The 18,763-nt window shown below is 36.3% G+C and overlaps 1 protein-coding gene across 20 annotated transcripts in view; it reads left to right on the forward strand.

Annotated features, from left to right (window-relative positions):
• The window catches only part of KIF21A (kinesin family member 21A), a 153,968-nt gene that overhangs the window by 57,961 nt on the left and 77,244 nt on the right, over positions 1-18,763 (forward strand). For all 20 annotated transcript variants that reach the window (XM_012465612.2, XM_012465613.3, XM_064369836.1 and 17 more), the window contains exons 2-3: positions 17,644-17,866; positions 17,997-18,179. In XM_012465612.2, the coding sequence (XP_012321035.1) occupies positions 17,644-17,866; positions 17,997-18,179 (406 nt within the window). The remainder of the gene's footprint in view (positions 1-17,643; positions 17,867-17,996; positions 18,180-18,763) is intronic.

An 18,763-nucleotide genomic window follows, 5' to 3' on the forward strand; every position in this document is an offset into this window, starting at 1 on the left:
CTCCATGACTGAAACACTGCCTATTAAGCCTCACCTCGAACATTGGGGATCAAATTTCAACCAGAAGTTTGTGGGGGACAAACATACAAATTCTGAGAATTGACCTGGAAGTGGCACATCACTTTGCTTCTTGCAGCCTTTTAGTCAGAACTCAGTCATGTCACACATGTTACCACCTATAGCAAAGGAGGTTAGGAGATGAAGGGTATCATATACCTACCTAAGACTCCTATTACTGTGGAGGAAAAAGAACATGCATTTGGGGAGACATCTAGCAGTTACTGCCATGTGCACTCTCTTTTCCATCCATGAAGCATCTCGACTCCCTCACCAAGTTTCATCCATCTCATAATTTATTGTACTTGAGAGATGGAAAGTCGGTTCTCTCTCCAAGTCCTGATGTGAATTCTAATGGTTGGAACATCCAATCTGAAATCTAATTTGTCTGCCGTCTACTAATGCCCCACATATGGATCCAATATATGATGGATAATGTATCCACTGTAAAAGTAGGGGTGGGGTAACACATCCAAAAGATAGCAGTAGAGGAGAAGCAGGATAAGACACTCCATTTGGAAAAGGGGAAGATAGGAAACCTAGCAGTTACTTGTTCTTAGCAACTGTCAAATGCTGTATGTGGGAATCATGATTATTTTTATCCTACAGTAGAAAAAGGTCTTTGTTAGTGTCCTGGGCAAGCTTGCCCCACTGTCCTTGGGGAGGAGAAAATCACTTGTTCTCCATGGTTCTGGTTATGTCCTTTGGGAGGTTCTTTATTGTCTGTTGTTCTCTATGGCCACATTTAAAGTGGGCATTGGAAAGTGTACTGTTTTCTTGGGGTTGGATAGCTTTCAAAGCTCACTTCCTGCTGGTACATGTAAGGGAGCCTGAGAGGTTGTCTTTGAGTTGAACAATCATAGGCTTTTACAGTCCAAGCTGGGGTGTGTGTGTGTGTGTGTGTGTGTGTGTGTGTGTGTGGTGTGTGTATAACTACTACATCCTTTGAAAAACTCAGTTTTCTGCCTATTTGTGCAGATTAACTCCAAATGCAAGTAACCACAGCCAAAGATAGGGTTTTTTTTTTCTCAGCTAAAAATTCTGGTTTTAAATTGTTGGACTTTGTGTTCTGCAAAATCTCCAATTTCTTAATCTTTGATGCTTAGGTAAGAAGGTAATACCTTTACCATTTTGATTTCTGGGTAGGTTCCCATTGTCTGGCTGGAAACTGTTAGGGTCTTAAGTTTATATCAGTTTAGTCTGTGTCTTCTGAACCCCCTATTTTAACTATATTAGGAATGTAGAAGAACCTGGCTTTTAAGTCCTATAAAGCCCCACTGTAAAGTCAACTTAGATTTCAGGCTATATGTGGTATGGACTTTCCTCAGTAGAACTGAATTCCCTTCTACATCTACATGAGACTGCTTTATTTAGGCTGAGTTTATTTCTCTTGAAGGGCTTTGCTGAGAGCGGCAAGAAGTAGCCGATGCGTACTAAATGTTTTGCTGTGGCTTAGAAAGAGGCAGTAGCTTTTCATCTTACTGTTTGTTTTGTCAGCATCTGCTGTTCAACCTCCAAGTCAATGCCACATATTACAGGTTCTGTTAGGGTGGCAACTACTTCTGGCTGTCAAATTCTGTTAGGAAATGGGTTGATCTCTTCTAACAAAGACCCAACATTACAAGAGTTTAATAGAAAAAAATTTTACATTTCTTTGTAACCAGACTATAAGCAGCCCAGAACTAATAAGTACCATTGTATTGGGGTACTGGGATTTTTCTATCTTATTGATTCACCATCCTTCAGGTATTACCCTCATTCACATGATCCAAAATGGTGCACCCCGACTGCTCTGCATTCTAGCCAGTGAGAAAAGAAAAAAACAGGAGGCCCATCCCTTCCATTTAAGGACTCCATTGCTGACATTGACCAGAAGTTGGCCACATGACCACATCTAGCTGCAAGGAAGGTTAGAATGTGCAGGGTGTCCAGGCAAAGATTTTGTTAATAAGGAAAAAAGAGAAAATGGATTTTGGAGTACTATTAGCAATTAATGCCACAAAACATAGGATAGGAGCTCAAAGAAAAAGAACAAAAACTAAACTCAGAACAAATAAATAGAAAGCCTTTATCACTACCCTGAAAATTAATTATTGGGTAGGACAATTGTAAAGTACAGTAACCTAGGCATTAATACCTGACTGCACATATATGTGTATATTATATATATATATATATGTTTAAACTGCTTTTATAATAGTTTAGTCTGCAATTTGCCTTCAGAGACTACAGTGAACATGCTAATGTGCATTACATTTGAAACCATGTGTTTAAAAATTTATGTCTTCACCTGTGAGTTTTTTTCCCTCATTAATACTTAATGAGGTATAAAGTACAGAGTAGACTCAAAATAGCATAATCTCAAGTCCTAGAGAAAATGTGTAATGTACTCTCAAACTGGAAATTTCTTTGAGTCTTCAGTTCTTATCTAAAAAATTAGTATAAATGTTGTATTCTTCATTTATACACACATTTTATAAATATATTTGTTTTTAAAATAAGGATATTTAAATTACTTATTAATTTTGCCAGATAGAAACTTGACACTCCAGGAAGATAAACAGTATTTTTTTTCTGTGTCTATCTTTCACACTGATGCATACCTCTTTGAGTATGGATGAAATGGTTGAGAAATTTGGGTAGCTGGGTTTATAAAATTCATGTGATGTATTTTGTTCATATTTATTAGCATCCAGTGATGAATGAAAAGATATCTGATATGGGTGCTGGTGGTAGGCATTTCGAGGGCTACCTCCTTTTCTATTTCTCTGCCCTTCCTTCTGTTCTCAGTGGTTGCTTCTTCAGTGCACTGCCTTCACATAACTGACTGTTCATTCTTCTAGTTTCCAATTAAATGTCACAGTTTCTGAGAAACAACTTTCTTGACTATGGCAAACAGACCCCAAGGTGACACCCAGTGATCCCTGCCTCCTGGTTACTTACTTTGCTTGAGTTGAATAGTACCTGTAACTTGCTTCTAATTCGTAGAAAATGGCAAAGGTGATGGAATATCACTCCTATGATTACATTATATGAGACCAGATTTTAGCAGACTGGAGCAAGAGATTTTCTTGGTAGTTTTCAAGTAGTAAACTGACACACTGTAAGAGTGTCACATGGCTAGGCCGAGACTGGCACTTAGGAGCTGAGAGCTAGCCCTTTGCAGCAAGAAAAAAGGGCCTCAGTCCAGAACTGCAAGTAACTGAATTCTTCCAACAACTTGAATGAACTTGGGTGAAAACCCTGAACTCCAACTGAATGCCAGCCAGCTGTTTCATTGATTTCAGTCTGGTAAGATGTTGAGTTCTAGCTGTGCCATGCCTGGACTTCTGACTTACAGACACTGTGAGATAGTAAAATATGTATTATCTTAGGTCCCAAGTTTATAGTAAGTTGTTTCACAGCAATAGAAAAAATATAGAGATTAAGAGTTCTTTGCTGCTTAAGAAGGGGAGGAACCCTGTATTCCTATATTCTTCATCCTGCTTCCCTTCTTTGTGGATGTGGCTGCCAACATCTGGAACAGCCTTGTCCCAGGATGGGGGAGTGGGAGACATGATCCAGAATCAGGGATATAATCCAGAACCAGGTCTACAAGTTTCTGCTTCTGCTGAGCTTTCTTGTCTGAGCTCATGGTGTGAACCACTAATTTAAAAATTGTAGTTGTGTCAAGGTATTTGACTTTGCAAAGTCTAGAAACCACCTAAGTTATTAGGAATGGCATGTTAATAAAATTCTTTTATATCTATACAGATAATGTAAGATAGCTCTTTTAAAGCAATAGACGTTATTAGGATTTACCTTAAGTGAAAAAACTCCATGAGTTAAAAAAAAAAAAAAAAAAAAAAAAGCAAAGCACGTTTCTTTGCTTGATTCATTTTACATTTGGTTTCGTTTTCCTCAAAATCACTTCTATTCAAGAGTCCTCTGAAATACCTTGTTATCTCTTGTCATGACTATACCTTTCTTCCCTCTACTTGCTTGGGCTGATGCCGTCAATCTGTTTTACCTTCATGCTTTGAAACTCAGAATTCAGCATCAGCATCATCACCTGAAATTTATTAGAAATGCAGAATCTCAGCTCCTAGATCACTCAGACCTTCAGTATCAAAATCTATGTTTTTATAAATGATTTACAGTAATTCATGTATATATTAAAGTTTGAAAAGTGCTGCTCTAAGCCTCTTTATGGTGTTTTAATAGTATACATTTTAAATTGCAGTTATTTATTTATTTTTTATTTTTTGAGACCTCTCATTCTGTCACCCAGGCTGGAGTGCAGTGGCACCATTCTAGCTCACTGCAGCCTTGAACTACTGAGCTCAAGTGATCCTCTCACTTCAGCCTCCCCAGTAGCTGGGACTATAGCTGTGGCCCACCATGCCTGACTCATACAGTTATTTTTGTATTTGCTTCATTTTTTATTATTAGATTATAAATTCCCTGTCGTCAGGAGCTTAAGGTTTATTCTTTGTTTCTCCTGCAGTGACTAGCACGGTTAACTTATGTATAGGGGCACGATAAATTATTTGTTAAATTGAATAGACTCTAGGAGGATTTCTTTCTATTTTCTGGAAACAATTTTTATAGTTAGTCTCAAATATCTGTCATTTAGGACATCATTTTTTTGACATAGCAGGAACCTTTATAATCTACTTACAGACATTAGGCCTTTGCTGGAAGGAGGAAGCTAGTGGCTTAGACAACTCATTATGGTTCAGAAATCTCTAATGACATTTTTATTCAATTCCTAATACTCAAATTGTTCTCTCAGAATCTACAAATGTAGTTCCTAACTCTATTAGTATTCATGCTAATGGATCACATTTATCTATTTCCTTTGACCTTCAATTCAAGAAGAGGATTAAGTGCATTTTGCACATTTGTCAAAGATACTTTGTCCTCTAATTTTTCTGTAGTACATTGATGTATTAAAATGTCTAGGAAAGAAAGCCAGCTTTCCTAGATAACTGCTCTTGCCCACTTCCTAAGGATGTTTTCATTTCCCTCTGATTTCATCCTAATAGTAATAGACCAAATTAAACTGGTCAGAATTGTATGAGAAATACTGTTTGCATTCTCCATTTATGATACTTCATGCAGTAATGTAAAGCTCCATGGATGACATTCAGCTAGCTTTCTAAAAGGCAAACAACAGTCTGTAAAAACTGAAGCAAATGTATGGAAGTTTAACCTTTCTAATGGTTAACCTTTCTAATGGTTAAACTTCCATGCATTTGTTTCATTTTTTAAGTGCCAATTTCATTGACAGGTAAGTTCATTACACATGCTATTGTATGAGTATGTGTTTGGGGTGTGTGTGTGTGTGTATGCATTTAGGAAAGTATGGCCTGTTAATTGTTTATTTGGTGGGGGGAGGGCTTGTTAATTGTTCATTTGGATTTTAAATACAAAAAAGTCTATTCGTATCCTGAGTCTTGTGGAGACTCTTTAGTTTGCCTTAGCAAGCATGACAGTGTAAGATATCAGAGTTGTTTTATATAACAAATTGAAATACACTATAAAATAATTTTAAAAATCTAAGTCTGCTAGATCTACTGACAATGCCCCATCGGAGTAGTTTTTTCCTAAATTAAATGACCTGAGAAATTAAGACACATATACAACATTGCCCTTTCAAACATGACTCATGTTTTTATTTTATTGGCAATAAGATTACCTGTAATTGTTCTTATAATCATCACAATATAAAATTTTCAGAATTTTAGAGGTGATGCTTCCTTAGGATCATCTCACTGTATGCAGGAATTTTCTTTACGGCAATGGTTTTTAGACATCTTTTTTGAACACCAAATTATCTTTTCTTAAAATAAAATCTTACAAATATATAAGAGCTGAATCTTCTGTGCTTTAAGAGAATGATGAAAGACAGATTGATTCTCTACCTTCCACCTCCTGACCCCACAACTTGAGGTAACTTTTGGTAGAGAAGCTGAAAATCAAAGAAAGGTAATTTTTTACAAAGTTGATTGACAAGTCCAGACTTCTATTAACTGAAACAATCTCCAAATACGTAATTTTAAATTGCTCTTGGTGGAATTCAGTTTCTTGTGCTTTTATAACGGAGGCCCCCATTTTCTTGCTTGCTTTTGTCTGGGGATCGTTCTCAGTTCTTAAATGTAGTCCTCTCTATAAGTAGTTCACAACATAACGATTTGCTTTCTTCTTGCAATCCAGCAGAAATGTGTCTAATGCTTCACCTTCTTTAAAAGACTCACTTGCCTAAGTAGATCAGGCTTACCCACGATGATCTCCCTTTGATTAACTGCAACTGGTTAGTAACTAAATTGGAAGTAGTATCTCCTCATAATTACAGGTTCCACCACCACTGGGGCAGGAATTGTGGGTGTGGATCACTGGGGATAATTCTAATATTCTACCTACCACATTTTCCTTAAAAAATAAAGTATTCCTGGCCGGGCGCGGTGGCTCAAGCCTGTAATCCCAGCACTTTGGGAGGCCGAGGCGGGTGGATCACGAGGTCAAGAGATCGAGACCATCCTGGTCGACATGGTGAAACCCCGTCTCTACTAATACAAAAAATTAGCTGGGCATGGTGGCGCGTGCCTGTAATCCCAGCTACTCAGGAGGCTGAGGCAGGAGAATTGCCTGAACCCAGGAGGCGGAGGTTGCGGTGAGCCGAGATCGCGCCATTGCACTCCAGCCTGGGTAACAAGAGCGAAACTCCGTCTCAAAAAAAAAATAAAAATAAAAAAATAAAGTGTTCCTTATAGTCTAATGTCTTGGCTTTGAGACAAGTGTTACCTGTGGTTTTTGGGAGATGACAGAATTTTGGCTTATTTTAGTGTTTGTGGTAGGAGTTTTTTTCCTTGATGGTAAAAATTGGTATCAATAACTTATGTTTGTTACCTAGGACCAGATTCTTAACCTGCACAATATAATCCATACTTTTCAAATGTTATTTTTATTGCTAGGCAGCAAGATGAAATGACAAGTCTTTTTTCCTTCCCAGAATGATTATAAACACAAAAAATATGCATCTGGATGAAGAATGTATTGCTATCATTATAGAGTCCTAATGCTAGCTTTCTCCATAATGAAATATTTTAATAAAACATATACTATTATGAAGAGTAGAATGAGACCCTTCCCTTTCCCCAAAGAACATATGTGGTTTCATTTAGAAAGAGCTTTACAGGAGAGTTTTGGAAATTCTCTATATAATTGGTGTAGGAGTATAATAAAAAAAATAGAAAGTACTACAAACTTATTGACCTGAGAATGAGAGTTGAAATTATCATATAGTTATTACTTTTATTCTGAGATTACTTTTCCCTTTTACTCCTCCTCTCTTGAATTTTCTCCTGTCCTTCTTTCAAGTTTCTTTCTTTTTAAAATAAGAGATGGAATCTCAATATGTTGCCCAAGCTAGCTTCAAACTTCTGGGCTCAAGTGGTCCTCTCCTCTCGGCCTCCTGAGTAGCTGGGACTACAGGCTCAAGCTACCACACTCAGTTTCCTTTAAGTTTTAAAAATGAAACTAAAGTGTTAAATAAATCTTTCTTATTATGAGAATTTATAAAAGTAATTTGATCAACAAAGATGATACTTTATAAACTTTGCTTTATCATTTATTACATATTTAACAATAAAATCTATTGAAAACTCAGCTGTATCCAGGAAAAAGACTAGGTCAATTACTTGTTTATGAAAAGCTGGAGAATTGGAAGGACCTATATTCTAAGTCAAAATTGACTTCAGGAATGGGAGTGAAAAAAACGATGACACCATCAGTGGTAGTGCTTTAAAAAAGCGTTGTTAGGCCGGGCACCATGGCTCACACCTGTAATCTGAGCACTTTGGGAGGCCGAGGTGGGCACATTGCCTGAGCTCAGGAGTTCGAGACCAGCCTGGGCAACATGGTGAAACTCGCATAGCTGCTAAAATACAAAAAATTAGCCTGATGTGGCAGTGTGTGCCTGTAGTCCCAGCTACTCGGGAGGCTGAGGCAGGAGAATTGCTTGAACCGGGAGGCGGAGGTTGCAGTGAGCCGAGGTCACGCCACTGCACTCCAGCCTGGGTAACAGAATGAGACTCTGTCTCTTAAAAAAAAAAAAGCATTGTTACCATTTCCTGAGACTAACCTGATTTGGTCAAAATCTCGACAGGAAACAGATGATATATTGAAACAAGATAATTTAGGAGAGTGTGGGGGAGAACAGGCAGCCTCAAGGGAGGCAACAAGAGATGAGACAGTGCTCTCGTGTTAGTAACTGAAGGTGGATGGCTATACCACTAGCTGCGGTATAAGAAGTGGCTGCCTAATAGGAGGTGTGGCTTTTGGGAGAGGGACAGAGCTCACCAATGGAACCTGGCAGGGAAGGAATCAGGGCAATAAATATCCTGACCTCATTTCTCTCCTCCCCTACAATGTCCTACTGATACCTCCCATTGCTAAGCTTCACCGGAAGCCTGAGGGCAAGGGAGCCCATTGTTGCTGCCCATGAATGTCAGTCTCCCAGGGTACAAGATAAGTTGAAAGATGGGTGAAGGATCAATCTGGAGGAAGAAACTAAGAAATATTTGGTAGAGCTCTCTAGTATGTCTTTTGTGAGCCTTTTGGTAGTATCTTTCATCATGCAGAGAGCAGAGTGAGTGTCCATTTTAAGAGGATAATGTATTAACTGGTATGCCTGATTAGGTGGTGTCTTAATATTCACAAAACTTCCCTAAATTCTAACAGCTTTTATGCTGGTGCTTCTGCCTCCAAGGACTGTGTCATAACTAGGGAACAAATAGACTTCAAGAAGTTTTGCCTTTGTTTTTCACAAACTGACTTTTTCTCCCTTCTCAGTCTTGAAAATTTTAATCACCCTCCCAAACCCAAAAATATAGTTCCTGTATGCAGCTTTTCCTGTTCCTCCCCCATTATCCTCTGGCGAATCTTTATTCCATTTATCCTTTGTATACAATATTCCATTGACCATAAATTTAACTTTCTTATAGCTCCCCTACCTCCAACCATGATTACACTCCTCGAGTTTTTGTTTTTATTTAAAACATTTTTTGTCTTACACACTGTTTGACATTTAGTAGCTGCTCCACAGGGCACTGTTGACCAAAGGTAGGTTTCCTGTGGGCCTTGGGTTATCAATATGCCACCACATACAGCCACCAGCATCAACAGAAATTTTATGAGCACTTTGGAAAATAGACAGATGGTTCCTGTTGTCACTGAAAGTACTATCTTCCCTCACTCCCTCAGTTTTTTGGGAGGAGAGGCTTTCTATTTCCAGGAGAAAGGCTAAAGAAAGCACCAGAGTTTCCAGAAGAATAAATTACAGTGATGCATAGGATTGGACTTTTATAAAAATCCAGAATTTGGCTATTTTCTTCTTTATTTTATCAGCCCATGTGCATTATTTCAATGTAGTTCTTTGAACATCTGCTATTCAACAGAGAGAGTGGCACAATGTTACCCCCAGTGAATGATACTAGTTTCCTCAATTGAGAGAGAGCTTTTATCAGTGTGCTGTGTCCTTAGATGAACCATGGGATCAAAGGTAGAAGACACTAGTGTGGACGTTAGAGGAAGATGGCATAATAGCTCATCATCCTATTTTTCCTGCTTTTTCTAGTTAACCACTACAGAACTGTACTTGAGGGAAATAAATCTTTATTTTTCCAAGCGGTGTTGTAAACCAGAGACTGAGTAGTGTAGTCTAAAATTACAGCCAGAAGCATTAACTATGTACACTGTATATTAAGGATTTTAATTGAAAATACATATATTTATGAATATCTGTTTATGAAGAATAAGCTTCATAAAGTTTATGAGTCCAGTGGACCACACAGAGATGAGGCAGTAGAATAAAGCTAATTATATAGATTAGGATAAGATTTCTGGATTGCTTTTTACAGCTGTTCATCATTAATGGATTAAAACAGGTTCTTTTCTTCATCTTTGTCATTCATAAAAGTGTGTACTTCCTAGTCTCTGGAACATATTACTGTGCTTTATTGTCTTTAGGCTTTTCACTAAATTAATAATCTCTTTAATGGAGTTACTGAGGTGTGTGTCTTTCTTGAATACCTTGAAGAAATACCTTTCTCCTCATCAACCATCATTGTAATTAAAGATCCATTTGAGGGAGAGGACTTTCTTTTTATGGACTTAGGTTACTTATTATTAATGCAGTGCCTGATCTCTTCGGAAACAATTCAGCAAGTCCACAAATGATCTAACAAGTTCTTATGGTGTGTCAGAAACTCTTTTCTAGAACAGAAGGTGGAGAGTTAAAGTAGGGCAGATGCTTCCTTAATGTGGTATCTACGAACTGGAATGAACTAGAGGAGGATTAAAAAAGGGACCAGAAAACCCCAGTGGCTCAGTTGTGATGACAAATGATAGCTGTCCTAATTTTGGGGAAATGGAAGAAATTTAGTAAGATGTAATTAACATCAAGAAATGAAATTGAACACCAGTAAGTAGCATCCAACATAATGATCATCCAAAACACCAACAAATGAGATAAAGAAAGGCAAAAGACCTGTACAGAGGATAGATTTATTGGTGTTCTTTAGGAAGAACAAAGGTTACCAACGTGCCAAGTGGGCTAGTTACAGTTACGTGCAAGTAAAAGAACTACACAAAGTGGGAATCAGGTCAGATTATTAAGTAAACTGGAGAACTATCACAATCTTGTGGGGATGAGATCAGAATAACTCAAGCAAAAGAGGAGAGAGACAGTTTACAAAGACATTTAGGTAATGGAAAAATCTGTCACATCTATGAAACCACTGATTAAGGACAATAGTACTTTCTAACAGGACAACAAATCAGCAATGGCTAGTGGCAAAAAGGAAGACATGTTTTATGTTATTCCTCTTCTATTTGTAGGAGGAAATAACTTGACCAATAAATGAGCAAAAGAAAGGTTTATCCCTTGTGATGTTTTTAATAAAATGGGAAACAGAGGAATACAAGGGGTGGGAGTGTAAGAAAATCTGAAATGTACTACAAAAACCATATGCATTTAAAAATTTAAGCTCAATTGTTTGCATCCTTGGGCTTAGATTATGAGTGATGTTGGTGCTAGTCTTGTAATTTTGAAAAAAAAATGTATAAGTTTCTGCACACATATGTTATAGGAAGTTGTAAAATTATGATAGCATGAACTTATTTATTTTCCTTAGGTCAACATTCCTTCAGTAGCTACAAATCAGATTAGTCATTTGTCAACATTCTAGTTGCATTTAATTCAATTTAATTAAGCATAAGGACAAATTGTACTATAATAATTTAATCCCCTGCTTTAAACAGAGTTGTTACTTAGGACCTTAGTTCTATTCCTTCCTCAACAAAATTTCCTTACTGGTTATATGTCTATAGAAAAAAATGATAATCATGTTAAAAGAATAAAAATTCTTATTTTGTTTTCTATTGTACCCTATACTGAAAAAAATAGAGGGATGGTTGGGACTTGATTATTTGTTACTATGAAAAGGCTAATTTGGGGATTGTAACTTTTTATGAGTGAAGGTGTAAAGATATCCAGATTTATTGTCTTTGCATAGCAATATATGTATGTATATCTGTATGTATATGCATACATGTATGCAGTAATGTTCATTGTTGTATTACATTTCTATTCGTGACATAGGGGGTCTATATTTAATTTTCTTTGAGACTCAAGATATCCAAAGGGTAATTTAAAAAATATAGCAATAGTTTGGGGAGCCAAAGTGTAAGTCATGTATTCTTCAACATGTTGGAAGTCCCAAGTTGAGATGTTAGGGTGCCTCATGACGGAACTGACTTGGTGAATTTTCAGGTGGTGTTGTAACAACACTTTATAGCTACATATTATCATTGTCACATATTATCTCAGTTCAAGATGCTATCATTTAGATATGGCAATAATATTACAATATTTAATAGATATTTTGTGGCTAAGGAAATTGAGGCTGAGAGAGTGACTTGCCAAAGGTCACAGCTGGTATGTGTTAAGATCTGTAAAAGGACTGAGATTTCACTCTATTTACAAGCTAGCAAGCTAACCCATTACTGTATCATAAATAGTGGCAGAAGATACAAAACTCCTGATTAGAGAGACTAAGGACTTTTATTACTTATGGTACATTCAGCAATATGAGCTTCATGTTGATTTGACCTGGCTCTCCGTTCCCTCTCAATCCATTGGGGGCAGTGCTGATACACCAATGGATTGATTATGAGTGCTGTGCAAGCAGGTGGGCATTGAGAAACATTGAGCTTATGGATTAACCACTGCTATAGTAAGTAGAAACAAGCCAGCTCTATCATGAAGACATTATCTTGTCCTTAAAGTTTGCTTGTTGCAAACACAACCTTGAGAAATGACTCATGAAAAGAGCAGTCAGGGTCTTGCATTCTTGGCATACCCAGCAAGAATGTGCAGGAACTCTAAGGTTGTGGTCAATGGCCTCTTAGTAGCAGTATGTGACAGAATTAATGTATAAACTCAGTTTTGCTAAATTTCATGACTAAAACTCTAGTTGAAAAGGTAGCAAGTATAAGCCTTTCTCCCAAAATATTTTATTTTAAAGTTTTTGTTTTATTTAGGTTATCTCAAAACATGTCCTCTTGGCCTATTTAAATACATTCAATTACTAAAACCAGTTTTGGTTATACAAAGGCAAAGAACAGAAAGAAGACATTTCCTGAATTTAGTCTCAGAATCTCCCCTAATCTTCACTAATTCCTTCCACAGCAATGAGTCCATGATAATGTTTTTATAAATGAAGTAGTTCCTTGCCCTATGTCCACAGCAGCGTTTGCTATACAATAGGAATCATGAAGAAATAAGGAACAAACAGCAAAAGTACTGGTGGATAGTGTATGGCAGGGGGAAAAAAGTAGTTTATTTCAACCTTTTAAAAGCCAGTGTAGGGAAACTTCGGTTTATTCTTCTTTAAGGATTAATTAAAATAGAATTTAAACTTGGAATTGGTAAAGCCAAGTTCCCTATCTTACAGATTAGAAAACGGAGAGGTAACATGGTTAAATGCTTGTTCAAGAACAAGTTCCTAGTGACAGAGTACAGTGATATTATATTATTGTAATTATCATATATCATGCATTAATATACTATTTTCTTACCTAGTATAGTTTATAGGAGTCAGTAAACATTTGTGGATTACTTTGTTTTAGGAGTGAATAAGATACATTCTCTGTCTTTAAAGAATCATTTGCTAATGGAGAAATAAGAATTCAGTTTTTGTCCAAAATTGTTTTTCTTTAAAAAGCAGTTTTAAATACATCTAGTTGTAGAATAATCCATTTAAAAAAATCTACTTGGCTTTGTTATTTCTTAGTGTCAGTCAGTTTGATTAACATTAGTTAATCTAAACGTTAATACTGATGATTTGTCAGTGTTGAGATTAGATGCCTGTGTTTAATGGTCTTATTTTTTTACATAAAAATACTGATAAAGAAGATATTTCAAAATATCCAAAGTTGTAAATATTATATTTACGATTTTCTCTTTTACAGAAGGTGAGGCATATTTTGTCTATATTATAGCCTCAAGTAAAAGTTTTGAAATTGAGATTTGTAGCTAGGTTTCAAACTCATCAATTACAAAGCAGATGAATTGGCTTGGGTTGGGTGTTCATATGAGAATTCTTGACTTGAGTATTAATTTAGGGATTTGGAGATTTAAAAATACTAATTTTTGAAAAGGAATTGAAAAAGTGAACATATCCTTAGTCTTTGAAGTATAGTCAGCTTCCAATTAATCTGCATGTGTGGGACACCATTCCCTCCTAGGTGTGACTTTCTCAGACCTGCTGGAAAATTGCCACTGCTTGGATCCAGGAGAAAAGCTTCCACCATCTTGTTGGCTTTTAAAAACCACTCTCTCTGCTCCATCCATGCAAATGGATGAAATTGTGCATCATCCATGACATCCGTCTTGTCATTAGCAAGAATAATAACCAGATGAGTAGAGGTTAGGAGAGTAAGTTAAAGACATTCTGAGTGACATTACCATTCTAAAATTGGCTATCATATCTGCAATTCAAATGGCACCTGGTTTTTCTTTGTTATGTTGAAAGGAAATTTAACTTTAATAAGTTAGCCTATGGTTATAATCACTTACCTAAAATTAATAGCACACTGATATTAAGTAGTAGCCCAGTACTTGTTTTCACTGGAGAGTTATATTTATTTTTATCTTTTTCATTACATAGGATTTGTTAAACTTCACAGAGTAGTATAGCAGCCATAAAGCTGGTAGAAAAAGCAGAGATCTGGAGTTAATGAGGTAGCTTTCAGGAGAGAGAACAGCCTGAGTGCAGACAGAACTTTATGTTGAAATACAAAGTTCGTGTGAGCTTCTGAAAGAAGTGATATCAAAAGAGATATGTTCAGGCAGGTTAAGGAGTTGGGAATTGGAAGGGTGGAGAGGAGTGTCTAGGAAAAAGGAATAATGTAGTTAGAGGCATAGAAACAAGAGAGAGCATAGCTGGTAGTGAAACTGCTTAAAATAAACCATCACCACTGCTACCAAACGAAAATCCTTTAATGCAAAGATGGAGCATGGCAAAACAGAGGGATTTAGAGATGAACTCAAGGGTTTTATGCAGGGTAGTGAGCTGACCGACTTCCTGTTTTACAAGTTACTTATATTACAGTATGTGGAACAGGTTGGTGAGGACAAGAGTTGACACAGGAAGACTGGTTAGAAGACTTTTGCAATATTCTAAGTAAGAGTTAATGATGACCTTCATTAGGGTGGTGTTGATGGGGAAGAAAATAACTTGGTGGGCTGAAGTATTTCAGAGAGAAATAGTAGCCCTTAGATTAGATAGGTGGAATAGGGAAGAGGGAGGAAGTGACATCAAATTGACGTTGTTTCTGATTCTCCCAATTCTGGCATGGCAACTATCAAGATGGTGATTTTTCCTAAAGAGGACTGGGGTTTTTTGCTGTGGTTTCCTTCACATAACTAAATGAAGTGAGATAGGAGAAGAGGAGTTTGGAAAAAAAAATTATTAATTTAGAGAAACACCACTCATCTAGAATATGTGGAACCAGAAACCCAAAGCTGCTACTACCGTGGGCTGTTTTTATAGTCTGTGTGCATAGCTACAAGAAATTATGAGAAATTCTTTATTTGTTATAATATCATTTAATATGTATTACAGTACACAAATATTATTTCCATCATTCCCTTTTCTATAATGCAGTTTCCTACAGTTAAATAGTGTTAGATCTAAAAGGAATCTTGGAAATCATAGTTTTCCTCTACAGTTGAGGAAATCGGTGCTCTGAGAGAAGACCACATGATATGTATGGAATGACAAGTAGTGAAACTCTGGTTTCCTGCTGGCCACTGCATTGCTCTTGCCTCATTACCTGGATAGCTCCACATTGATTAGTACATTCCATTACAACAAACAGACAAAGCTGAAGACTTTATTAAATACCAATATCATAGGGGAGAAAAATAATTGCATATTCTTTACTTAACATATATTATTCACAAAACATACTTTGTGGGTATATAAAAGTCTCTTTTAGAAAACCAGGTTTGCAGAAATTCAATCCTCTCTTTCTATTGTCATTCCTATTCTTCCTATTGACTTTTATTTTGATGAATTGGAAAGAGTTAAAGTTAGGGGATCTAGCCTTGGCTTTATCTCTAATAAGTAGATGAACTTGTTTTACCTCTATTGACCTGAGGGTTTTTTAAAATTATTTTTTCAGAAAATAAGACTATGAGACCAGATTCCTTTAAAATCTGTTCCTTGACCTATCTTGATCATTTTATATTTTTCTTTCTTTCTTTTTTTTTTTTTCAAGAGGGATTCTTACTCTCTGTTGCCCAGGCTGGAGTGCAATGCCATCATCTCAGCTCACTGCAACCTTCACCTTCTGGGTTCAAGCGATTCTCCTGCCTCAGCTTCCCGAGTAGCTGGGATTACAGGCTACACCACCATGTCAGGCTAATTTTTGTATATTTAGCAGAGACAGAGTTTCACCATGTTGGCCAGGCTTGTCTGAAATTCCTGACCTCAAGCAATCCGCCTGCCTTGGCCTCCCAATGTCCTGGGATTATAGGCATGAGTCACCATGCCTGCCTTCATTTTATATTTTTCATTTGTGGTTGTCTTGCCTTTCTTCCTTAAATGGCTTCTCTTTCTCCATGGCAAGTAGGGAATCTCTTTAAAAACTTAGGTACAGTAAGTGAGTAGTGTATATTCCAGGATGTCTGTCCTGTTTATAGAGCATACAGAATAGGACTAGATTTTGTTCTGTTATAGGACTAGGGTTGTTCTGTTATAAACATATTTTCATATTTACTTTTATTATTTGAAAATTGTTTTTGAAATTTGAGAGAGAAGACAGAACAGGAAGGTGTTGGATTCAAGTGGATGGGTGAGGATGTGGGGTGGGTGTAGTGCAGTGGTCTTCCAAGTGGAGGAAAGACAAACTCATAAAAATTCACTAAATTTTGGAGAGAAGATATTAGAACTTTCACTAATATTTATTTTTTATTTATTTATTTTAAAAATTCTGCTTTTGTATATATAGTTGACCCTCCACGTTCATGGCTTCCACAACCATGGATTCAACTGACTGGATTGAAAATATTCAGAAAAAATAATGGATTGTTGCATCTGTACTAGACATGTACAGATGCATGTCTGTATCACTATTCTCTAAACAATGTAGTATAACAACTATTTACATATCATTAACATTGTATTAGGTATTATAAGTGATCGTATCACCATTCTCTCAACAATGCAGTATGACAACTATTTACATATCATTAACATTATATTAGATATTATAGGTGATCTGGAGATGATTTAAAATATACGAGAGAAAGTGTGTAAGTTAGATGCGAATACTACATCATTTTATGTTGGGGACTTGAACATCTGTGGATTTTGGTGTCCATAGGGAGTTGTGGAACCAGTCCCTCATGGATACTGAGAGATGACAGTATTTCAATATATGACAAATCAATATAGTAGAACATGAATATTATTTATAAATGAATAGGTATACATATATACTGTGGGAATTATAACATGCTTAAACATGTTACGCTGACAGAACATAATGGTCAAATAAGTTCAGAAACCACTGGTGAAGTGTTAGCAAAAGAGATGAGTAAAGGGCATCAAGACATTAAGATAAATAAATGTCCTTGCTTTTTTATTTTTCCATATTATTATCACTGGAAATAATGAGAAAAAATCTAAAACAATAATAATATCAATGGTAGCAGAATTTATTGGACTGAATGTCGACTTCTTACTGAGTTTAGAAGTATTCACTTGGATAAGTATCTAATTTTAAGATAAATTTTACTTTTCTTCATGATTTTGGGGAATTGTTAAGTAACTCATTGGGATTAAGTAAGTCATCTCATATATTGAAATTTGTTCATTATAATTCAATTTATTTATACTTTTCAACTGAATAAGCAGCAGGTAATTACATTAGTGTTTTAAAAAAGATTTTGCCAAGAATTTTTAAGTCCTATTTTTTGAGGGCTTTTTTTCTGCCATTTATTTTATTTTTTTCTCTTCTGATTATTTCTCACAGAATAAGACCACAGCTTGCCAAAGAGAAAATTGAAGGATGCCATATTTGTACATCTGTCACACCAGGAGAGCCTCAGGTCTTCCTAGGGAAAGATAAGGCTTTTACTTTTGACTATGTATTTGACATTGAGTCCCAGCAAGAGCAGATCTACACTCAATGTATAGAGAAACTAATTGAAGGTTGCTTTGAAGGATACAATGCTACAGTTTTTGCTTATGGACAAGTAAGTGCCGTATTATTTTTGTAGGAGTTGTAACTTTTCAGAAATGTCAATTCAGTTGTGCTTTCATTTTTGTTTCTTAAGTTTATGTTAAGTAAGTTGAACATTAATTTTTCTCTGTTCTTTTGTTTAGACTGGAGCTGGTAAAACATACACAATGGGAACAGGATTTGATGTTAACATTGTTGAGGAAGAACAGGGTATTATTTCTCGAGCTGTTAAACATCTTTTTAAGAGTATTGAAGAAAAAAAACACATAGCAATTAAAAATGGGCTTCCTCCTCCAGATTTTAAAGTCAACGCCCAATTCTTAGAGGTAATAATCCAATTTGGCATTAATTTCTTTTAAATTTTCTTCTCATAGACCATAAGTACTTATGATTTTATACTGTTGGCTTCTAGTACAGTGCCTTGTATATAGTACTCAATAAATGTTGTTTGAGTAAATTAACATTAGATAATAGAAATAAGTTTTCCTTACTTGTAGGAAGTGATGTTTAAGATTATAAACACTTGACCAGTATCTATAGAGTAAAAGAACAATTAATATTGTTTATTTAAGAACTTCTTTTTTTTTTTTTGGAGATAGAGTCTCACTCTGTCACCCAGGCTGGAGTGTAATGGCACCATTTTGGCTCACTGCAGCCTCCACCTCCTGGGTTCAAGTGATTCTTGTGCCTCAGCCTCCTGAGTAACTGGGATTACAGGCGTGCTCCACCATGTCCAGCTAACTTTTGGTAATTTTAGCAGAGATGGGGTTTCACCATGTTGCCCGGGCTTGTCTGGAACTCCTGGCTTCAAGCGATTCTCCCACCTCACCCTCCCACAGTGCTGGAATTACAGGTGTGAGCCCAGCCTTCTTTTTATTAATAGATAAAGGTCAATTACTGTTATAATTTA

This window comes from Aotus nancymaae, unplaced genomic scaffold (assembly GCF_030222135.1).
Source record: "Aotus nancymaae isolate 86718 unplaced genomic scaffold, 86718_ANA_hifiasm-v0.15.2.pri h1tg000092l, whole genome shotgun sequence".
Taxonomy (NCBI): Eukaryota; Metazoa; Chordata; class Mammalia; order Primates; family Aotidae; genus Aotus; species Aotus nancymaae.